The sequence below is a fragment of the Panthera pardus genome, unplaced genomic scaffold (genome assembly GCF_024362965.1).
Source record: "Panthera pardus isolate Hobbes unplaced genomic scaffold, ASM2436296v1 HiC_scaffold_3, whole genome shotgun sequence".
NCBI classification, from domain to species: domain Eukaryota; kingdom Metazoa; phylum Chordata; class Mammalia; order Carnivora; family Felidae; genus Panthera; species Panthera pardus.
In genome coordinates, this window is record NW_026526876.1 from 28,238,468 (window position 1) to 28,261,433 (window position 22,966).

The 22,966-nt window shown below is 37.7% G+C and overlaps 1 protein-coding gene across 10 annotated transcripts in view; it reads right to left on the bottom strand.

Moving 5' to 3' along the window:
• The window catches only part of TANC2 (tetratricopeptide repeat, ankyrin repeat and coiled-coil containing 2), a 361,571-nt gene that overhangs the window by 101,802 nt on the left and 236,803 nt on the right, over positions 1–22,966 (bottom strand). For all 10 annotated transcript variants that reach the window (XM_019466615.2, XM_019466614.2, XM_019466612.2 and 7 more), the window contains one exon: positions 20,604–20,729. In XM_019466615.2, coding sequence (XP_019322160.1) covers positions 20,604–20,729 — 126 coding nt within the window. The remainder of the gene's footprint in view (positions 1–20,603; positions 20,730–22,966) is intronic.

Here is a 22,966-nt window from a genome sequence, read left to right on the forward strand (position 1 = left end):
GAATTCAGTGAAAAATTTGACTTTAACTTGCTAAATATATTCTTTTAATTCTAATTCTTGTAGTTTATAGTCTATTTCACCTTTCTTAAACATTACTTTATTGAGCTATACTTCATAGATCATAAAATTCACCCTTTTAAAGTATACAACTCAGTGGTTTTCAGTACAGCTGACCCTTGAACAACATGAGGGTTAGGGGAACTGATGCCTCTTGGAGTCGAAAATCCACAGGTTAACTTTTGATGCCCCCTAAAACTTTACTATATATTTCTGGTAACATAAACAGTCAATTAACCTATATTTTGTATGTTATACATACTATACGCTATATTCTTACAATAAAGTAAGCTAGAGAAAAGAAAATGTTAGTAAGAAAATCATAAAGAGGAGAAAATACATGTACAGTACTGTCTACAAAAGTGAACCAGCACAGTTCAAATCTGTGTTGCTCAAGGGTCAACTATACATTCACAAAATTGTGCAACCATCACTATTGAATCCCTAAACATTTCTATCATCCCCCAAAGAAAACTCTATACTCATTAGCTGTGACTCCATAGTCCCCCTTCCTTCCAGCCCCTGGCAACCAGAGACCTCCTGTCTTTACAGATTTGCCTATTCTGGACATACACAATAAACATTACGTAATATGTGGCCGTTTGTGTCTAGCTCACTTAGAATAATGTTTTTGAGGTTTATTCATGTTGAAGCATGTATCAGGACTTTATTCTTGTTATTGTTGAGTAATATTCCATTATGTGGCTACATCACCTTTTGTTTATCAATTTATCTGACAAGTAATCTGATTTGTTTCCACTTTTTGGCTATTATGAATTATGCCGGTATAAACATTCACGTACAAGTTTTTGTGTACATATGTTTTCAGTTCTCTTGGGTGTGTATCTACGAGTGGTACTGCTGAGTCACTTGGAAACTCTATGTTTAACTTTTTGAGAAACTGCCAAACTGTTCTATTTTGCTTTTGCTATTTTTCACAGAAGTAATATATATTCACTATAGAAAATTTTAGGAATAGCAGATAAACAAGATAATAATTGTACTCCCAGTAGCCAGAGAGAAACATTATTCACATATATTCTGAGTTTTTCTCTGTACCACAAATACTTGTTTTAAAAACCTCAAATGAGATCATACTATAGATCCTGTTTCATAATCTTCTTTTTTTCACTTAGCAATTCCAAAGTTCTGAAAAAGTTGATTCTGTCAGACGTGCCAGCTTAGTGGTTGCTTCCGTGGTGGGACTGATTCCTGGAGCTCCTTACTCCACCGCTTTCCATGTCACTTGATAGTAGGTGACTGCTACCCACTTGGAACTTCCAGGGCACCTGAGTGTGCTCAGTGGGCACCCAGAGAGTTACTCTGAGCTCGGGGTGAGCAGTGATAGGATTCCCCGGGAGGAATGAAAATAGGTCAGTTGGCTTGAGGTGAGTCTAACTAGGCCTAGCGAGACCTAAAGTCACACAGCTGGTTTCAGAACTAGAAATAAAACCTAATTCTGGCTCAAAAATCCAGGTTTTGTCTATTATGTTGTAGCTGCTTTATAGGATGTCACTTTAAATCTGAAAGTGACATGAATGATCCCATGGATGACCAGGACTGATTAGGCTTAGCTGATGGGCTAAGCTGTCTTCTTTCTCTTTCACCTCTCCTGTGCTTCCCTTTAGGAAGTACATGTTTGGCCGGAAATGACCTTTCCAGAGAGAGAAGAGCTGTAGAAACTTTCATTTGATTTCTGAACTAACAGACTTATCTCTTCAGGTCCAAGATGACTTTATATTTTGTGTCAAAAGGGGCTTTCGTGAACATGACCAATGCTAATTTATAATATGGAGTAAGTACAGATGCAATTGAAATGCTTAAGTTTTTGAGAAAAATTCTCTTAAGATAACTTGTTCTCCTGTTGACGTAATCTCTCATCATATTTTATTCTACTGAGAAAGCTCTGACATTTTAAAAAGTTATTTAAAAAATTTTCTAAAAATGTAATCAATTCACAAAAGCCTCAAGGGAAGAACAGATAAAATTAGCCCAGTACCATATGGTAAAACAACTGTAGATGCCAAGAACAGCCTAGAAACAATTTCTGTACCTCAGAACCTAAGGCTTTTGTCAGCTCTATATGATAAAAGAGAGCCCTACTTCCTATGTTCAACAATAAATTTAGGGCATACGAACAAGAAAGCACTTTGGCCTGCATTGTGGGACATGGAGGTAATGGATGTTCTCTGTGGAGTTCATATTCCTTAGTAAATGTTTGTTTGGGGTACCAGCTGGCTTCCAAGAGATTTTCTAAGGCACAAACACTGAAATAATCTATGAGAAATTACCACTGCAACTACAGCTGAGCTAAGGGGAAAAAAATGAGCTAATCCATACCACTTAGTAATGTGTGTGGCTTTCTTACCCCTGGCACTCAAGAGTTGGCAGTCCTCAGGCAGCAAGACCATCCCGTCCCTCTCAAAGCATTCTACTAAAGTATAGCAATATCCGTAATTCACTTCAAAATTCATAAAAAAAGATGCATGGGTAAAGAGATGGGCAGTTGGATAGACAGATGATAAGACAGCAAAATGTTAATGATACAATCAAGGTGGTGCGTATATGAGTGCTGATTGTTAGGTTCTTTCTTTTTTGGTGTATCTGAAAATTTTCCTAATAAAATGTTGAAGGAAAAAACATGGAAAGGAATCACATTTCAATACGGCACACAAATAAGACAAGCTTTGGAAAGTAGTTTTTAAAAGGGTTTAATAACAACTCCAGACTCAGATGGGTGTGGGCACCTCTTCAGTGTGTGCATCTCTTCAATGCAAATCAGTCTTGAGGCAGACGAATGAGTTCTCTCTAGGAAACGGTCTCTGTGAGACCATCAATAAGTATAACTACACATCTAAGCTTATAGAGAAAATGGACCTTTCTTTCAGTGAAGCAAAGTGTAAACATTAAAAAAACAATAACACAAAGTGCACTGAGGCTAACAGATCAGCTCTGCCCAAATGCAAGTACAAACAGCTGCAGTAAGTGGAAAAGGAGAAGGGGAAGTGGAGGCAAACGAGCTCTAACTGGACTTAGACTAAAGCATATTTACTCATGGAAAACAATCATGAATCATCCTAAAAGAAGTCAGTCCCAGGCCTGGCAGAAGAAAGGGTGTGTGTGATACAGCCAAGGCCTGGTGCAAACAGGAGCAGGGTTGTCTTTCCTAGCATTCTCCCACAATGACTGTAAAGTCTAGCCTGGAAGTACCTCTGTTCCTCTAACAAAGGATAGTTTCAGCCTCATCCTTAGGATTCAGGACATGTGTGCCCTTCTCGACACAAAGCAGAGAAACACATGTGCTTCAGACAAAACCTGATATCACCTCAGTCTCAAACATAAGTCAAAAAACATGCTTATTTTTTTCTTCAGAAATGCTTAAAGTAGGGCAGGAGTTGATTTGTCTACTGAATTTTGAGAAAGTTCACTCTACCATTTACAGGAGTCGAATCTCTTTAGGGTCTGTTGTTTATTCCGGCTGCTCTGGATAGGATTCCAGTAGGCAGCTATTCCTACACCAGGAAATGAGTTTCTAAAGAATGTAAAGCAATTTTGAAGAAGGTCCTAAAAGACAATCTAAAGATAACAGTCTGAGAAACGTTCACTACAGATAACTGCTGTTTGAGAAAAAAAAAAAAAAAAAAAAAAAAAAAAAAAAAGAAAAGGTTAAATAAAGCAGAATCACTTTTCAGGTCAACAAGGAAACACAGCAGAGTAGGTAAAACTAGACTCAGAGCTAGGATCCCTCGGTGTGTATCCTGTCTCTGTTACTTACTGGCTGTGTGACCTTAGGACAATTACTTGTGCTCCTGAGATCTCAGTTTTCCTCATTTTAAAAGCAGGGATAACAATGATACTGTGGGGATTAAATGAGTTAATATATGTGACATGCCTAGGAAAGTATCTGGTGGTTAACTGCGTTAGCTGCTACCACCATCGACACCATCAAGACAGAAAGACATCCAGAGTAACCATAACAACCCCCCCGGTCCCTGACACACTCATTTAAAACAAAACTCAGCAAAAAGGATACTGAGAACATACTGACTCTCTTTAAACCCTCTTCCCTTCTTCCTTTTACTACCCAACATTGTGAAAGAGCCCTGTTTGCTCTCTTCACTTGCGCAGCAATCGTGCATTCTAGCCTGACTTCCTCTCATATTATTCAGCAGTATATCCGCTGAGACTGTTTTGGTTAAAGTCACTGAAGTATGATTGTATGAAGTATAATTGTTAAGTATGATGATTTCTTTTCCCAGTCCTTATGCTTCCTAACCACTCCTCAGTCTTTAACACTTTTAACTAATCCCCACTTTTTGAAATACATTCTCCTCTTAGGCTTAACATGACAACATTTTCTTCTAGTTCTTTTTTTTTTTTTTTTTAAGTATTTATTTGTTCACTTAAGTAATCTCTACACCCAACATGGGGCTCGAACTCATGACCTTGAAATCTTCTGACTGAACCAGCCAGACACCCCTCTTCTACTCTTTTAGTCCTCTCCTTCTGATGTATCTTTAATAGTTCCTCCTCTTCTGCCCATCCCTAAGATAATGCCAATACTAGGTTCTATATTTTATTGTTTTGTTCTTCGTGATCTCCCTGGATAGTCTCAAAGGAATAGACTAATAGCTTTCACAACTATCTAAGTGGTGATGGTTTGTATTTCTATTCCAGACCTCATTCCCACACTCCTACACAGCATGTCCAACTATTTACAAAAGTTATCCTATTTGGCTTTCTGATAGAAACCTCAAACTTCAAATGTTGCAAAGTTATTGTCTCACTCACCTTAATCTTTCTATTCCATTTATTAATAACTCAGTTAATGAAGTATCACCCATTTGCCTGGTCTTCCCAGATAGAAACTTGGCACTCATCAGGATTTCTTCTTCCTTAACCTTTACATCTAATTTGTCACAAGTCCTCTCAATTGTTCTTGAGGACTATTTCTCAGATATAATTCCTTTTTTTCTTTCCTATTCCACTGTTACTAGAGTAGCGTACCCTTGGAGGAGGTGCTGATCACTCTAAGTCTCAGTTTTGTCATCTGTAAAACGAGGATAAGAAGAGTATCTACCCCATTAGGTTAAATGAGAACAGGTATGTTAAGTTCTTAGCTTAGAATCTTAATCCTCAATGAATGTCAGTCACATAGTTTAGGTTCTCAACATCTCTTGCTTTTACTATATCCTTAAAGAGGCTTTTATTCCTCCCGTATATAGAGCTACCAAATCTCTCTCTAACATGATCATGTCAACCTCCACACTCTAACCCACAAGTCGTCATCTCACCCTATGTTAATCACCGAACCTATTAAGTCCTTATTAACTAGTACAGTTCTTGTCATTCGGTAGGTATATTCAATAACATTTAACAAATGAATTCATGAATGAAAATAGTTAATATGGATTTTCCATCCTTAACCACAGGGAAATATGTATACACTTTGCTTTGGTAGAACAGGAGGGCTTGAGGGAGGCAGTTATAGGATGCAAATAGAGGTCTTTGAAAATCACTGCTCTGTACTATAATAATAAAAAGAAATGGATCATTTGTTTGGCACCTTTCAGGGATACATTTCTGTTTAAAGGCAACTATCATAAACCAGTGGACCATTAAATAGCAGGACAAAGAAGAAAAAAATGTTATTTTCCAAGCTCTGTGAATATCACAGGCAAGGCCTGGATATTGACCAAAGCACACCACAATCAAGAATACTATTCCTACAGGAAGCTGGGTGAAGGGAGGAAATAGTGTCCTAGAGCTAATGCCCAGAGAGGACAGGATAGCTAGCTATTTCAGAGAGGACAGGGTAGTTATTTCTTCAAAAAAAAATTTTTTTTAACATTTATATATTTTTGAGAGAGAGAGAGAGACCAAGCACGAGTGGAGGAGGGGCAGAGAGAGAGGGAGACACAGAATTCCAAGCAGGCTTCAGGCTCTGAGCTGTCAGCACAGAGCCCGACGTGGGGCTCAAACTCACAACTGTAAGATCACAACCTGAGCCGAAGTCAGACGCTTAACCGACTGAGCCACCCAGGAGCCCTATGGATAGATATTTCTAAAGACTATTCTTGTTTTCTTTTAGAAAAGTTACTGAGAAAGCTGGAGCCACACAAATCAGTTTAGTAACTGAAGTCTTGCTAACGCTACATGTGAGATTTACTCTTGTGCTAGAAATGACCATATTTAATTCTGCATCACTACATGTACAATACATAGTTTAGTTCAGAGAACTCAATTCTTTTTTTTTTTTTTTAAATTTTTTTTTTTTAACGTTTATTTATTTTTGAGACAGAGAGAGACAGAGCATGAATGGGGGAGGGTCAGAGAGAGGGAGACACAGAATCTGAAACAGGCTCCAGGCTCTGAGCTGTCAGCACAGGGGCCCGATGCGGGGCTCGAACTCACGGACCGCGAGATCGTGACCTGAGCCGAAGTCGGCGCTCAACCGACTGAGCCACCCAGGCGCCCCCAGAGAACTCAATTCTAACTACCAAGCTAGTCATTTTCTTTTTAAAGTATATTATGTATTTTTTAATAATTATTTATTTTTGAGAGAGAGAGAGAGCGCGCGCAGGGGAGGGGCAGACAGCGAGGGAGACACACAATACGAAGCAGGCTCTAGGCTCTGAGCTGTCTGCAAAGAGCCTGATGGGGGGCTCGAACTCACGAACCGTGAGATTATGACCTGAGCCAAAGTCAGTCACTTAACTGACTGAGCCACCCAGGCACCCCTCAAGCTAGTCATTTTCTTTTTTTTTTTTTATTATATGAAATTTATTGTCAAATTAAGTTTCCATACAACACCCAGTGCTCATCCCAAAAGATGCCCTCTTCAATGCCCATCACCTCCCCTCCCCTCAAGCCAGTCATTTTCTAATGAGAGATGAGTTTATGCTCTGGTCCACTTCACCTATAATTTTCTTTTTAAAACTATGACATGAATTTCTATTCCTGCCCAAGATGGAGTGAAAAGGACTATATTTACCCTCCTACCCAAAACAATCCCCAAACAGACTTCTAAACAAAGTATATAAAACAATGGTTTTCAAGACACTAGACATAGTCAATGAAAAATAATGATTCCTGAGAGAGGGAAAACAAATCCTATGCTCACTTACTGCCTTAAAAGAATTTCCAGACCATGATGTAGGGAGGGAAAACCCAGTCTGATGCTGGCAGACTCCCTGAGTTGAGGATATGGAACTGAGAATTCAGTAAGACCAAGGCAGCAAATGTTCAAAGGAAAGAGTTCTGAGAAGGTGAGAGCAAAACAGTAATAATTCTGGAGATGTGTGAAAAGTAGAGTACTGATTAGCACATATATGTGAGAAAATTGCCCAAAGCCAGGAGATGACCTATCCAAGAGGATTAGAGGGAAAACAGCCTGGTGCTTTCATAGGGCCAGAAACAGTGCTTGTTACTTGCAGCCAGAATGGAAAACCTCACAATTTACAGGACACTGGCTAGGATATTCAGAAAGGTCTTGTCTCAGCAGTATAGAAATTTAAGACCTATAATAAATATTGTTCTGGGTCTACTCAACAAATCTTAAGGACCCAAAATTAATCATATTGTTTTCAAATAACTTCAACATTCCTGAAAAAAGCTGAAGCATATTTATAAGAATACAGGGGCACCTGGGTGGCTCAGGTGGTTGGACATCTGACTTTGGCTCAGGTTGTGATCTTACAGGCCCTGTGCTGACAGTTGGGAGCCTGGAGCCTGCTTCGGATTCTAGGTCTCCCTCGCTCTCTGCCCCTCCCCCACTCGGCTCTCTCTCTCAAAAATAAACATTAAAAAAATTAAAAAAAAAAAGAATACAAAAATATCTAACATTCAGTAAGGTAAAATCTACTATGCCTGGCATCCAAACAAAGATTGTTAGGCATGCAGAGAGGCAGGAAAAAAAGAACCACAATTAGGAGAAAAATCAATCAAGTCAAACTGATCCAGAACTGACAATGATGTTAGAATTATCAGAGAAAGATATTAAAATAGTAATTATAACAATATTCTATGTGTTCAAAAGTAGGGATATGGGAGATATAAAAGACCGAAGTGAACTGTCAGGAAAAAAACCCTACAACAACAGAAATGAAAAATATACTAGATGAAATTACTGATTTAACAGTACAGAAGAAAGGATGAGTGACCTTAAAGACATAGGAATATACACTATCCAAAATTAAACATACAGAGAAAAAACATCCTCTAAAATAAAAAACCATCAGTGAACTGTGAGACAACTCCAAGTGGGCAAATATAACTAGTAAGGTGGGTGACAGAAAATATATTTAAAGAAATAATAGCTATAAAATTTCTAAATCTGATGAAAGCTATAAACTCACAGATCCAAGAAGTTCAATGAGCCCAAAGTCCAAGATATATGAAGAAAATGACAAGGCACGACATAATCAAATTACTCAAAACCAGAGATAAAAAGAAAAATCTTAAAAGCAGCCACAGAATAAAAAGACATATGAAGTACAGAGGAACAAAAGATAAGGATGACAGCACATTTCTGGTCAGAAACAATGCAAATAAGAAGACAGTGGATGAAGAAGTTGCTGCGGGCAAGATCAAAGAGATTTTTGCCTGCTTTCTCCTCGAGGATTTGGATGGCTTCCTGTCTTACATTGAGGTCTTTCATCCATTTTGAGTTTATTTTTGTGTATGGTGTAAGAAAGTGGTCCAGGTTCATTTTTCTGCATGTCGCTGTCCAGTTTTCCCAGCACCACTTGCTGAAGAGACTGTCCTTATGCCATTGGTTATTCTTTTCCTGCTCTGTCAAAGATTAGTTGGCCATACATTTGTGGGTCCATTTCTGGGTTCTCTATTCCGTTCCATTGATCTGAGTGTCTGTTCTTGCGCCAGTACCATACTGTCTTGATGATTACAGCTTTGTAGTATAGCTTTGATCTTGCCAGCAGCAACTTCTTACTCAACATGTCTCCAGAGGCAAGGGAAACAAAAGCAAAAATGAACTATTGGGACCTCATCAAAATGAAAAGCTTCTGCACAGTGAAGGAAACAATCAGCAAAACTAAAAGGCAACCCACAGAATGGGAGAAGATATTTGCAAACGACATATCAGATGAAGGGTTAGTATCCAAAATGTATAAAGAACTTATCAAACTCAATACCCAAAAAACAAAGAATCCAGTGAAGAAATGGGCAAAAGACATGAATAGACACTTCTCCAAGGAAGACATCAAGATGGCCAACTGACACATGAAAAAATGCTCAACATCATTCATCGTCAGGGAAATACAAATCAAAACCACAATGAGATACCACCTTACACCTGTCAGAATGGCTAACATTAACAACTCAGGCAACAACAGATGTTGGTGAGGATGCAGAGAAAGAGGATCTCTTTTGCATTGTTGGTGGCAATGCAAGCTGGTGCAGCCACTCTGGAGAACAGTATGGAGGTTCCTCAAAAAACTAAAAATAGAACTACCCTACGACCCAGCAATTACACTACTAGGCATTTAACCACGGGATACAGGTGTGCTGTTTTGAAGGGACACATGCACCCTCATGTTTATAGCAGCACTATCAACAATAGCCAAAATATGGAAAGAGCCCAAATGTCCATCGATGGATGAATGGATAAAGAAGATGTGTTGTTTGTATACACACACACACACAATGGAGTATCACATACCCAGTGAAAATTTAAATTTATCTTTCAAAAGTAATGGTGAAATAAAGACTTTTTCAGAAATATAAAAGCTGAAAAGATTAATCAGCTGCAGATCCACAATACAAGAAATGTTAAAAGTCCTCCAGGCAGAAGAAAAATGTCACCGGGTAGAAATATGGATTAACACAAAGAAATGAAGAACACCAGAAATGAGAATTACAAATCTTAAAAAAAATTCTTTGTGGTCTTTACAACAAATGGTGTTTGAACAATTGGATACCTATATGCAAACAACAACAACAAAACAAAAAACCCCAAAACAAAAACAAAACCCAACAACAAAACCTCAAAAAACCACTTTCACATATGTCATGCACCATATATAAAAATTAAAATTAATCATAGACCTCAATGTAAAACCTAAAATTGTAAAATTTCTGGAAGAAAATATAGGAGAAAATATTTGTGACCTTTGGTTAGTCAAATAAATCTTAGACACAACACAGCCATCATGACAAAAATTCATAAATTGGATTTCTAAAAGCTTCAGTCCTTCAAAAGACACTGCTAAAGAGAATGAAAAGACAAGCCATACTATGAGAAAAAATATTTGCAAAGCCTATATCTGATAAAGGACTTATATCCAAACTATATAATAAACTCTCAAAACTCAATAACAAGAAAAGAAACCCAATAAAAAGCGGACAAAATATTTGAACAGATGCTTCTTCACCAAAGAAGATACTCATCTGGTGGCAAAAAAGCACACAAGATCATCAATATAAGTACAATGTCATACAGATCTCTAGAACTTTCTCACCTGGCATGACTAAAACTTTACACCCATTGAATAGCAACTCATTTTCCCCTCCCTGCAGGCCCTAGCATCTGCCATTCTATTTTGTGCTTCGAGGAGTGTGACTACTTTAGATACCTTATATGAATGAAATCATGTGGTATTTGTTCTCCTGTGGTTGGTTTAACTTAGCATAATGTCCTCAAAGTTCATCCATGTTTTAGCATGTGACAGTATTTCCTTCTTTTTTAATGGCTGAATAACATTCTACCGTATGTATATGGCACATTTTCTTTACACATTTATCCATCAATGGATATTTAGGTTCTTTCCACCTCTTAACGATTGTGAATAATGCTGGAATGAACATGGGAGTGCACATATCTCTTTGGGATTCTGATTTCAGGTTTTTTTTGATATATACCCAGGCGTGTGATTGCTGGATCATATGGTAGTTTTATCTTTAATTTTTTGAGGAACCATTGTGCTGCTTTCCATAGTGGCTGCACCATTTTGCCTTCCTAACAACAGTTACCAAGGGTTCCAATTTCTCTATCTCCTTGTCTTGTTCTTTTCTTTGTATATGTGTTTTCCAACAGCCATTCTAACAGGTGTGAGGTGATCTATCATTGTGATTTTCATTTTCATTTCCTTCACAAGTAGTGATGTTGAACATCTTTTCAAATACCTGTTGGCCACCTGTAGGTTTTCCTTGGAGAAATGTCTATCCAAGTCCTTTGCCCATTTTAAAAATCGGGTTATTAATTTTTTTGCTATTGAGTTACAGGAGTTCCTTATATATTTTGGATATCTACTCCTTATCAGTTATATGGTTTGCAAGTATTTTCTCTCATTCCACGAGTTGCCTTTTTACTCTTTTTAAGTACTCTAAAAAGATATCCATATATATTTCATATTATAATTCAACTTTCCCCTCCTTATCTTAAACATAGTTTAATATGTTTATTTATCTATTTCTTCTTTGTTAATTACTCTACCTGTCCTTGTTATGGTTCAGTTAACTCAGCTAAAAACATACTGAGTTGCTGTCTGGGACTCTATATGGAAAAGGGTCTGACTGTACAGATTATTGTGTTAATTCTCAACTAGGATGGAAGTGATTTTAGTCCTTGTTTTTGAATAAGTTAATAAAATTCATTAAGTGCTGTCTAGGCAGTTTCTCGTACGTTATCTAATATATCTACTCCTTTAGTTCTTGTCCACCACCTGTTCTGTTTCATGGTCCATCTGGCAGTGTCCATTTTGAGGAACAGTATCAATAGAGTGAATTTTTAAGGTACTAACAAACCATAATCTGTCTTCTCCCAAACTACTTATTTTTATGGTTTCTGTATTAGAGAAGGATGACAGCGATGATAACTGTAAGACAGAGAAATGACATTATCTGAGCTGCTTTTTAGAAGGATTAATCTGGCAAGCCAGGCATCAGCTTGATTCAAACATGGAAAAGACCAGAGGAGGGAGACAAGCTAATTAGCTGTACTGAGAATGGAGAACATGGGAAGAATGTGAGAAACTAGGAGAGTAGAATCCTCAGGGCATCATAAGTGACTGGATGTAGGAGATAATGAAGACAGTGATTCAAAGATGACTTCAAGAGTTAAAGCCAGGTGAGAGGAAAATTGGGGCACTATTAATAGAAACGGGGAAGTAGAAGCTAGTTTGGGCTGAGTCACACTGGTACCTTGTCTGATCAGAGCCGCCACAGTCATTGGCAGTTAGTGCTGATATGCAGTTCTCTCCCCCATACCTAATGCATTAGAGTCCTGAGTATCTACAAAAAACCATTGTATTGTTACATTATTACATGACTTATTTCCTTTTGTATTATACTGTCTATAACACTATACAGTACCATGGTTAAGAGCACAGGCTCTGGAGTCTGCCAGATATGAAATGAATCCTGGCACTGCCCATGACTAGACATGTAACCTTAGGCAAGTTATTTAACCTCTCTAAATCCTGTCTCCTTATTCACTGCTTAGATCAAAGGGTTGCGAGGATTAAGTAAGAACATGTATAAAGCTCTTAGCACTGTCTCTACAAAGAATAAGAACTTCAGTAAATGCAAGCTATCATTTTTATATCTGTTTAAAAGTGTCCCATTCTCAACATTTGTCGTAACGTTTCAAGAAGTCCATTGTATCCTACTAATGCAGGGATAAAAAAGGGAAGAGGCTTATTTTACTCTAGTAAATAATACTTTGAGTCTCTGAATAACTGCATATTAAATTTCAGCTCTCTGACATAGGTCTTAAAGGAAAACATTTGTTGAGAAAAATCTGGAGTCACTGCTGACTGGAATTTTCGGGAAGGGAAGAAAGATCTCTGGAAAATAGTAAAAGAAATCGGGAAAACCCAACTCTCTCAAATGTCACTTTTTATTGGTTTCCTCATGTTGAATACCTCAAAATGTAGAGAAAATATAAAAACAGTAAAGCTTTTAAAATGTGAAACATTTTATAAAATAATTATGTAACAATGTCAACATAGTTTTGTGCTATTAAATTGTTGGCCTTGAAGGTGAAACCTGAGATTTATTTTTATTGGAGCATCAAAACTGGTTAATTACTTGAAATGTAAGGTTAAACATTTTTAAGTGAACATTCAGTGATGAAATAGCCATGGTCCTACAAAGGAAATTCTCCAGTTCTATATTTTGTTTTATCTTGGGAAGTTATTCCATAAAAAAACTTTTAGATACAAGATTGTAAAGCTTGTATCATTTTACAGAATCAAAAAATGTTTTTGCAAAGTGTTACCTAAGTAAATTTACTCGTGATATGATTACTTTAATAATATTTATTCACTTTTGGAGAAAATAATGATAGATTAACTGGGAAGGCGATTCTTTAAATCTAATTTAGCTCATGGGTGCCTGGGTGGCTCAAATGGTTAAGCATCCAGCTCTTGATTTCGTTTCAGGTCGTGGTCTCTTGCTTTGTGGGCTTGAGCCCTGAGTTGGGGTCCATGCTGTTTGGGATTCTCTCTTTCTGTCCCTCTCCTGCTTGTGCTCTCCCTTTCTCTTTCAAAATAAACTTAAAAAATTTGTTTAAATCTAATTTAGATCAAAACATCAAAATGTCATAATGGTTACTTATTTTTCTTTATTGCACTTAAGGTATTTAAGAATGTTTTCAGGGGCACCTGGGTGGCTCAGTCGGTTGGGCGTCCGACTTCGGCTCAGGTCATGATCTTGCGGTCCGTTGAGTTCGAGCCCCGCATCGGGCTCTGGGCTGACAGCTCAGAGCCTGTAGCCTGTTTTGGATTCTGTGTCTCCCTCTCTCTCTGACCCTCCCCTGCTCATGCTCTGTCTCTCTCTGTCTCAAAAATAAATAAATGTTAAAAAAAATTAAAAAAAAAGAATATTTTCAGATTTATTCTTGCAGACTTATCATGATTAGAATCTCTCTTATGTTACTCCACAGGCTTTCTTTTCTCTAAGTAGTGTGTTATTATTTTTTTTAATGTTTTATTTATTTTTGAGAGAGAGACAGAGCACGAGCAGGGGTGGGGTGGAGAGAGAAGGGGGGGGGGCACAGAATCTGAAGCAGGCTCCAGGCTCTGAACTGTCAGCAGAGCCCGACATGGGGCTCGAACTCACAAACCGTGAGATCATGACCTGAGCTGAGGTTGGACGCTTACCGACTGAGCCACCCAGGTGCCCCTAAATAGCGTGTTATTTAATACGAGGAGTCAATCTGTGCCTATTATAAGACTATGTGTTTTACAGTCTCTTTCTTCTCTTAAAGTTATCTCTCCCTTGTGGGTCTTGTGAGGGAACTTTGTTGTATATTAGCTACTTTTTGAATTCTCACACTTTAAGATGAAATTTACCAAATAAGACTGGCTTACATAAAAACAAGATCTGTGCACCTATCTAGAGCTACTTTAACAAGTAGTGATCTGCTTTTAAAAAACCATACCCAGACTACTCCAAAAAGCATAGTTTCTAGCAGACATTCAAAGATATCCAGGTTGAATACTACATTTTCAAATTTTTTTTAATATGAAATTTATTGTCAAATTGGTTTCCATACAACACCCAGTGCTCATCCCAACAGGTGTCCTCCTCAATATCCCTCACCCACCCATCCCTCCCTCCCACCCCCCATCAACCCTCAGTTTGTTCTCAGTTTTTAAGTACTTTCCAAAAGAGCTGGCTGGGGGTGCAAGGGTCAACTTCATACAACTGAATATGACAATCTATGCATTTAATATTTACCTGTAGGCAGTTACGTGCATGCAACCTTATGTTTGGATTTTAAATATAAAGAAATAAGTTTAATCTTGTAAAAACAAAACAATGAACAGTGAGAGAGAAGAGACTGATGGAAGTATTCTCTTGTAGATGTGAGAGCCAGCCAGGTCATGATCAAGATGACTCACAACCTCAGGGGTGTGTGACTCAGGAGGCTAATGCAAGAATATTAGCTTCATGACATGCATCTTAGTCATCTTCATAAAGGATTCATTGTTTTGGAAAAGTAAGGGCCTCACAAATAGTGTGAAACACTGATTTTATTTGATGGAAATTCAATTCTTTGCTTTGACTAAGCCACGATAATTGTGGCAGGGTCAATTTCACAGAAATTCTGCCAATGAGTCAGATTATCATTTGCACATATGCCCTCTCACCTAGTATCTATTAAAGCAGCTATTAACTAAATCCAATGCCTATGAATGGCCATTTAGTAACAGGATTCAGTACAAGTCCCAAGGAAATGAACATACATTGGGAAATAAGTTTTAATTAGGAATGTGTAATTTCTTAAAGCAGAACAGTGTAATTATGATTTAGCATCAGGCAAGTTAGAGTATTACCATTAATAATCTACTGTTAATTTACCCCAAGTAGCTACTATTTGAGGTCAGTATGCTGTGATTTGCTTTGTGTATTTTAATTCTCCCTTGTCCTCTTTACATATTCCATCATAAGATTTATTATATTTATCTTGGTGGGTGGGTGGATGAGCTAATGGGTGATGGGCATTAAGGAGGGCACTTGTTGGAATGAGCACTGGGTGTTTAAGTGATGAATCACTGGGTTCTTCTCCTGAAACCAATACTATACTGTATGTTAACTAACTTGAATTTAAATACAGAAATTAAAAAAAAAAGAGACTTAAAAAAAAGATTTATTACATTTATCTATAAAAACCAATAACCTTTATCTTTCCTTTTGCTCAGCAGCAAACTTCGTTTCTGTCTGTCTCTGTAGAAGAAGATAGTCCATTAAGATGGTCAGAAAGAGTGACAGGTTTCAGGTTGGTTACTTCAAGCATAACTCCACATTAACACAATGGTGATGAAGTTTTTAAAATGGACCCCAAAATAATTTTAAAAACTTGAGTTAAAAACTTAAATAATGTTTCATATTAATATCTCTCAAAGACATTAGGATTTGGGACTAGACAAGGCACTTATGGTTGGTTAGCCAGCTCTATATTCCACACTGGTACATAATCTGCTGTAACTATTTTATCATTAAAGCTCAGGTTCTTGGATGGTTGACAGCTAGGAATCTAGTAACTTGCTGCAGCGGGATCCTGGACAGTGCACTTAAATGACCTTTTCCCCATTGTTGGGCTGGGTATCTGGAAACATCAATTTCGGTAGAACAGTTGTTCAAAACAGCTGTCTTGAGAAGTAAAAGAAAGAGACTTTTTACTAATGAAGCAAATGTTAACTTTTTTAAAAATTTTAATTTTCTATTTTGTATTTTATCTCCCTTCTAGTCTTTTTGTGTGTGTGTGTGTGTGTGTGCAAATGTTAGTGTTAATACCCCACTTGTAGCTCAGATGTTATCCAGCAACTTCTGCTTCAGTGGTCAAAACACTATCACGATGATCAAACCATTGCAGTTATTATTAAGGTAACTATCAAACGAGCTATGCCTGTACTCTTTTTATTAATTCAAGCAAACATTTATTGCATATATACTCTTTCTGGCATTAAGTGTTGAGTTTCATACAAAATGGTCAGCAGACAATTACAATGCCACTGTGCATCAAATCTGGGAATAATCTGTAAGGTGTTAGTCACTGCACTGAAATAACACAACTAAAGAACATCAGTGAAAACAGGCTGGTCCTTCTAACACAAAGTTATAATAAATGCTAGTGATAAGATGAGTAAAGAATTATACACTGACAGCTTAGAATTCCAGAACGAAGGTATCTCCTAAAACCTAAGTGAATTCAGGACAAATATTCAAAAAGTACTTGCAAACAAAGCTGGAAGAGTAGGGCCTGTCAGCTACAGGAGGTCCTGCCAGCTTGGAAGTATAAAGAGCTGGGAAAAACTTAGGTAGACAAAGAAAGACAAATACCTCATGATTTCACTTATATTTAGAATCTAAAAACAAATGAACAAACATCTCTTAAATACAAAGAACAAACTGGTGGCCACCAGAGGGGAGGTGGGTAGGGGGATGGGTGAAATAGATAGAGGGGATTAAGAGGTACAAACTTCCAGTCATAAAATAATTAAGTCACGGAGATTAAAAGTACAGCTCTCTGCCTGTTCCCTTAAACAATGTGTTTATGAACAACTTCTAACCAATTCTAAAACTAACTTTTTTTGCATTTCTGTAAATAGAATGTGTGGTCCTTAAACATGTAAAGGCACTTATCTTCAACTGCAGTGGTACTCTCCAAACCAGTGGTTCTTAAAGTGTGATCTGGGGACCCCTGCGGGTTTGGAAGATACTTTCAAGGGCGTCCACAAAATCAAAACTATTTTCATAATACTAAAAGGTTACTGTATTTTTCCACACTCATTCTTTTCCAAGTACAGAAGAATTTTCCAGAGCTTATATGATTATTCACAAAGAACAGGTCTACTCTTGTTTTTTTTAAAAATGAACAGATATTTTAACAATTTCTCAGTTTTAACTTCTAATATGGTAAATATCAATAGATATAACTCATATAGACACAAGCTTTTAGGGTCCTCAATAAACTTAAAAAAACGTTTGTTTATTTACTTAGAGAGTACACAAGTGAGGGGAGGGGTAGAGAGAGAAGAGAGAGGGAATCCCAGGTAGGCTCCACACTGACAGCGTGTGGGCTCGATCCCACAAACTCTGAGATCACGACCTGAGATGAAATCAAGAGTCAGATGCTTAACCAACTGAGCCACCCAGGCGCCCCAAATCCTCAGTGATTTTTTTAAGTGTGTAAAAGGGTGCTGACAACCAGAAAGTTTGAGAACCACTGCTCTAAACAGACTAGTGCAAGAATGCCTGAAGTGCCCAATAAATGATTTATACCTCTTCAGACATATCCTCAAGAGTATTGTTTCAGATCATCTCCATACTTCGAATCAGCCAGCAAATTTAGTAGCCAGGCTACAGTGTACATGACCATTCACTACCTCACTACTGAAGATTGAGGGTCATTTAAAACCCATCACTTGTGATTTATTTATTTTTTATTATTTATTACTATTTTTAATGAATATTTATTTTTGAGAGAGAGAGACAGAGTGAGGGTGAGCCGAGGAGGGGCAGAGAGAGAGGGAGACACAGAATCCAAAGCAGGCTCCAGGCTCTAAGCTGTCAGCACAGAGCCCAACGCGGGGCTCGAACTCACGAACCATGAGATCATGACCTAAGCCAAAGTTGGATGTTTGACTGAGCCACTCAGGGCCCCCTCCCTCATCACTTATGATTTAAAACCCATTTAACTGTGATTAAGAAACTATTTCATAGGATTTGAGTAATACTTTAAAATATAGAAAGATATATCTTTAATGTACAAGGATTTATCTTAGTGTATACTACAAAAAGTTTCAATCACTTTACTATTTTTTGGGGGGTAAAGTTGTTTTACTTCAACTGCAACCAAAGAAAAATATATAAAACAAAAATATGACTGCAATTCGTATGTTCTTTTAAATAAAATAGAAAGCATTATGTGACATGTTTTCTAAAATTATGCCAGGAAAACAATATGATTCTGTTTCTGTGATAAAGTGCAATGTTTTGGATGTAAGAAGCACAAATTATAAAGGTTTGTCAAGCAGGTCTACAGAAATATAAGGAAAGTCAATCCAAGTTTGCTTTCCTTTCTTGTAAATGTGTTTCAAGTCATATGGTAAGACACAGAATTCATTTGTAAACAGCAATTAAGATAACATATTGCTTTTTGAGGGAAGATTAGTATGCTAATTTTAGAAGGCAAATACTGGTTAGTAAATATCCAGTCTCTTACGGATTAAAGCACTCAACTGAATGGTATGTTCTAACCATTTAGAGTGCTAAAAGAAAAGGTCTTGAAAGAAATGACAACTTTAAGGAGCTGAAACACTAATATCATAGCACCTGTATCAATGGAAAACTGTGTCTTTAAGTTCTAGTGTAAACAATAAGATGAGACACAATCTGTAAAGGATATACAATTGCTTTTGTTAGGAATGCATTATTTGGGCAGAGAGCTCCCTAAAGATTTAGGCATGCTTTGAAAAATCGTTGGATTTACTTTGGTTTTACTGAATGTTTAGGCTGAAGCTCAGTGCAATAGAAAAGATTTCTGTTGTTTTCTAGATACAAGTGATACCGGTGTCTAAATATCAAGCTCACTAGAATACATCTGCCAAAGATCTTACTAAACCTTTATACAGAGTGGAGATATACCATCAAGTATCAACAGAACCCAACACAAAGGGTTCTCAAAACTACACAGCTCAATACCCAGTGCTCATCACAAGTGCCCTCCTTAATCCCCATCACCTATGCCCCTCTGGTAACTATCAGTTTGTTGTCTATAGTTAAGAGTTTGTTTCTTGGTTTGCCTCTCTCTTTTTTCCCCCTATGATCATTTGTTTTGTTTCTCAAATGCCACATATAAGTGAAATCATGTATCCAACCTGTTTTATTACGGCTATGCATTCTGGTTTTGGCACAAATCATTTATTTAGTCTTTTGACTAGATTTATTCAGGCTTTGGATATAATCAATCTATCAGCACTAAAATAAAGCTGAATGCAATTCCATTCTGGGCTAGAAATACACAACTGTATCTACTAAGCAACTAGCATGTGGTTAACTGAAGAAACGGTGAGCAGGATGAATAGGATTGGGAACTAAAACTGACTGAGGTCATCAATTCACTATAGTTGACTGAGGTATGGTAATTGCAGCAATACAATCAATTATTTTATGCTCCTACTGGGTCAGTCATTGAAAAACACTCAGCATAATGAATTCCAGAATGGAGAGCAGGCATGAATGAATCTTTTCCTGTGTGAGTTATGCATGTGGTGCCATATAGATTAGCACTGGACAAGGGGTGAGGAGGAGACCAAAGGAAAGATGAACATAATCTATAAGATAAAATTAAAAATGCACTTGGGGGAGTAGAGCTATGGATTACTAGGTACTAGAGGAAGCAGACCATCTATTTATTAAGGCTACTGGAGACAGTTTGGTTCATTTTGAACAAATAAATAAGAGGCACAAGCAGTGATACAACAAACAGGTCTCTCAATTAGACTGTCTTTGAAATGATCAACAAAATGAGAGTCTTTGAAAAGATCAGGTTCCTGACTGCAGAAACATGCAGTATGTATAAAGAGTGTAAAGAAACAGGTGCCTGAGAAAAGGACTAAGTTGTTTAGATGTTGCCAGGACAGGACTAAAAGCACTGTCTGAGACTCCAAGTAAATAAAAGTACTGTCCGTCACTAGAAATGGCCACTAGAATGAAAATGAAACACATTCTCTACAAAACACGTAACTATTAGCACCAAGTTCACCTGGGTGACTAGGGCTGAAGTTAGTCAACACTCACTTCTGAAATCCAGGACCTTAAAAAGGTTGTTTCCCCCATCACCACTTTTACCCTTGTTTTCTTTCAGAATTTCCAGGAATCAATGCTTCCAACTGTTCAAAATTACAATGTATATGATGAGTATAATGTATTTGTGTTTATCTTTCTATTCTATGGTTATAGGCTTATGGTTAAGGGAGACTTAAGTGAGCATGGAAACTGGAAACAAACTTTTCGCCTATTGCCCATTTCCATTTTCGCCTGGGCATCCCCAGAAAAAGCCCTTCTGGGGTTCTAACCTCTCAGATCCTGTTGTGTGCGAGCACCGCCCATGCTCTGCCTCGGCATTCGAAGAGAAGTTCTCAATGGTGTATGTCTCTGTTCATCCAGGTAAGCAAGGTCCTCCAAGTGGGCAGAGCTTGTGGCTGACAAGACAGAAAAGTTCAGTCAGAATATGTAAGCTTAGAAAACTTACAGTTAGTCTGTACCTCCCAAACTTGGGAATCAGAGGTTACTCCAGCATATATATTTACCAGGAGTTTTGCTGAACTCAATGTCCTCACCAGTGTCTAGAACATGTGCCAGGGAAAAAAATGTCAAGAGTTGTCTTCAGCTCCTTCATCACTATCAACTGCCTGAGCTTATGAAGAGTACTGGCAACAAGTTAGCAAACACATTAGTACTCGATAACAAAGATTATTAGTTTTTGCTTCTTTTGGGTCACAGATGCCATTTGTAGAACAAGGTATAAACATCATCAGATTGAGCTGTAAGAAAAACATGAAGTTCTATTTTCAACATTTTCCCTTCATGTTCAAGAATGAAACATGAAAACATTCTGAAAACATTTTTCACCTGTATGTATATATTAGAAAGATGGGCACCTGGGACAACAGACTGAGAACTGCTAAAGAGCATTTAGGGAACTGTCAATGTCCATGAATTCTAAAAAGCACTTTGTTGCCCTCTGAACATAGGTAATAATGGTCTCCCATTGAATGAAGAAACCCTTTAACCCAGGCACAACACAGAGAGAGAAAATGGCACAAGAAAGGGGGATAAACGGGTATTGGCACTGCTGTATACTGAGAGCTGTTGGGTCCATTCACAATAAACCAAAAAATGAAGAAATCAAGAACCAGAAAGTGCTGGGCACAAAAATAGTTTTTAACAACAACAACACAACCCCCAAACTTCTGTCAGAAAATAATTATTTAGAGCTTATAAATTATTAATGAAACTGTTGATTCAATCTGTTGCCAATTATGTAAGATACTGTGTCGGGGGTTACTCAGTTATTCAATGACAATTATTTACCCAGAGTTTACTGTGTGCCAGGCCCTGTTTTTGATGCCCTCCCTGGCTTAGCTGCCAGTTTGCCTCTGGTGACTGTTTTGAGTGGGTGAGAAGAAACAAACTGAGATCATTCTTGGCTGGAGAGCTCTAATGAAGTATTGTCCACATCCCCAATTGAGATTAAGACACAAACAACAATACACAGTGGATTATGACTAAGTGGCACAAAGAAAGTCACAAAGTGCTCTCTGGGCTGAAAAAGGGAGTGAAAAGACAGAGAAAACAGAAAAGAGATAGAGGAAAACAGAAAAGAACAAGAGAGAACATGTGCCAGAGATCTATATTCCCCTCATCCTTCAACTAATGCAATTAGCTTAGTTACTTGGGTCTACTGGAAACCGAGATGACAGGAACTTAACTAGATCACAGATATACTTTCTATGAGGAAATAAAAGTCTCTGGAAGCTAGTCTAGGGAACTAAACCAAGAAAGGAAGTCAAATGCCATGTTACACATCAGTGGGAGAGTCTCAGAGGAATAAGAGATAATCTTGATTTCCGCATTCTGAAATTAAAACTATCCAGAATAGATAACTATTTAATCTTTTATTTAAAAACACTGGAGACGATGACTCTTATACCGTTCCCACTGGGAGAGTAACAGAGGAATAAGAGATAATCTTGATCTCTGCGTTCTGAAATTAAAACTATCCAGGAAAGATAACTACATGATTTTTCATTTAAAAACACTGGGGACGATGACTTACACCATTCCCACTGGTACTCTAATGTGGTTCTGTGAATTAGTTCTTTCTGAAGTTTAATAGTGTCTCTCCTGCTTTAATCAAAGTCTGTTTTGTTTGGTTCTTCATATGTGTAGATATCTCCCACCACCCCTCAAAGGGGGGAACCCTCAGAGGTCCCATTCCCATAGAGCTCTCCTTGGAGCTCAGAAATATTAGCATCAGCTGAGCAGGGCTCCTTTCACAGAGATCGGAGTTTCAGCTTTGTGGGGCCTTTCTTCCAAGTTTCTATAGTTTAACAATCCCACCCTCCTCTTGTTCCACAGGCTCAGAGGTGGTAGCTGCTTCCGGCAGTTGCCAAACCCATACTACCTCTGTGTTCTCTTTTTACCTTTCCAGTTCATTTAAACATAGTCTACCATTCTTTATATATCGAATTTTCTGTTAAAATAACTGTGGTTCCTGCCTCCTGGCTAGCCCCAACTGGTACAGAATAGAAAATAATGGAGAAGCAATCCTTTCAGATATGTATGTTGATAATAAAGCAGCATCACAGAATGAAGATGTGAGAGGAATCTTAAAGGTCATCTGGTCCGGAGGTCAGCAAACTAAGGCCTGTAGATG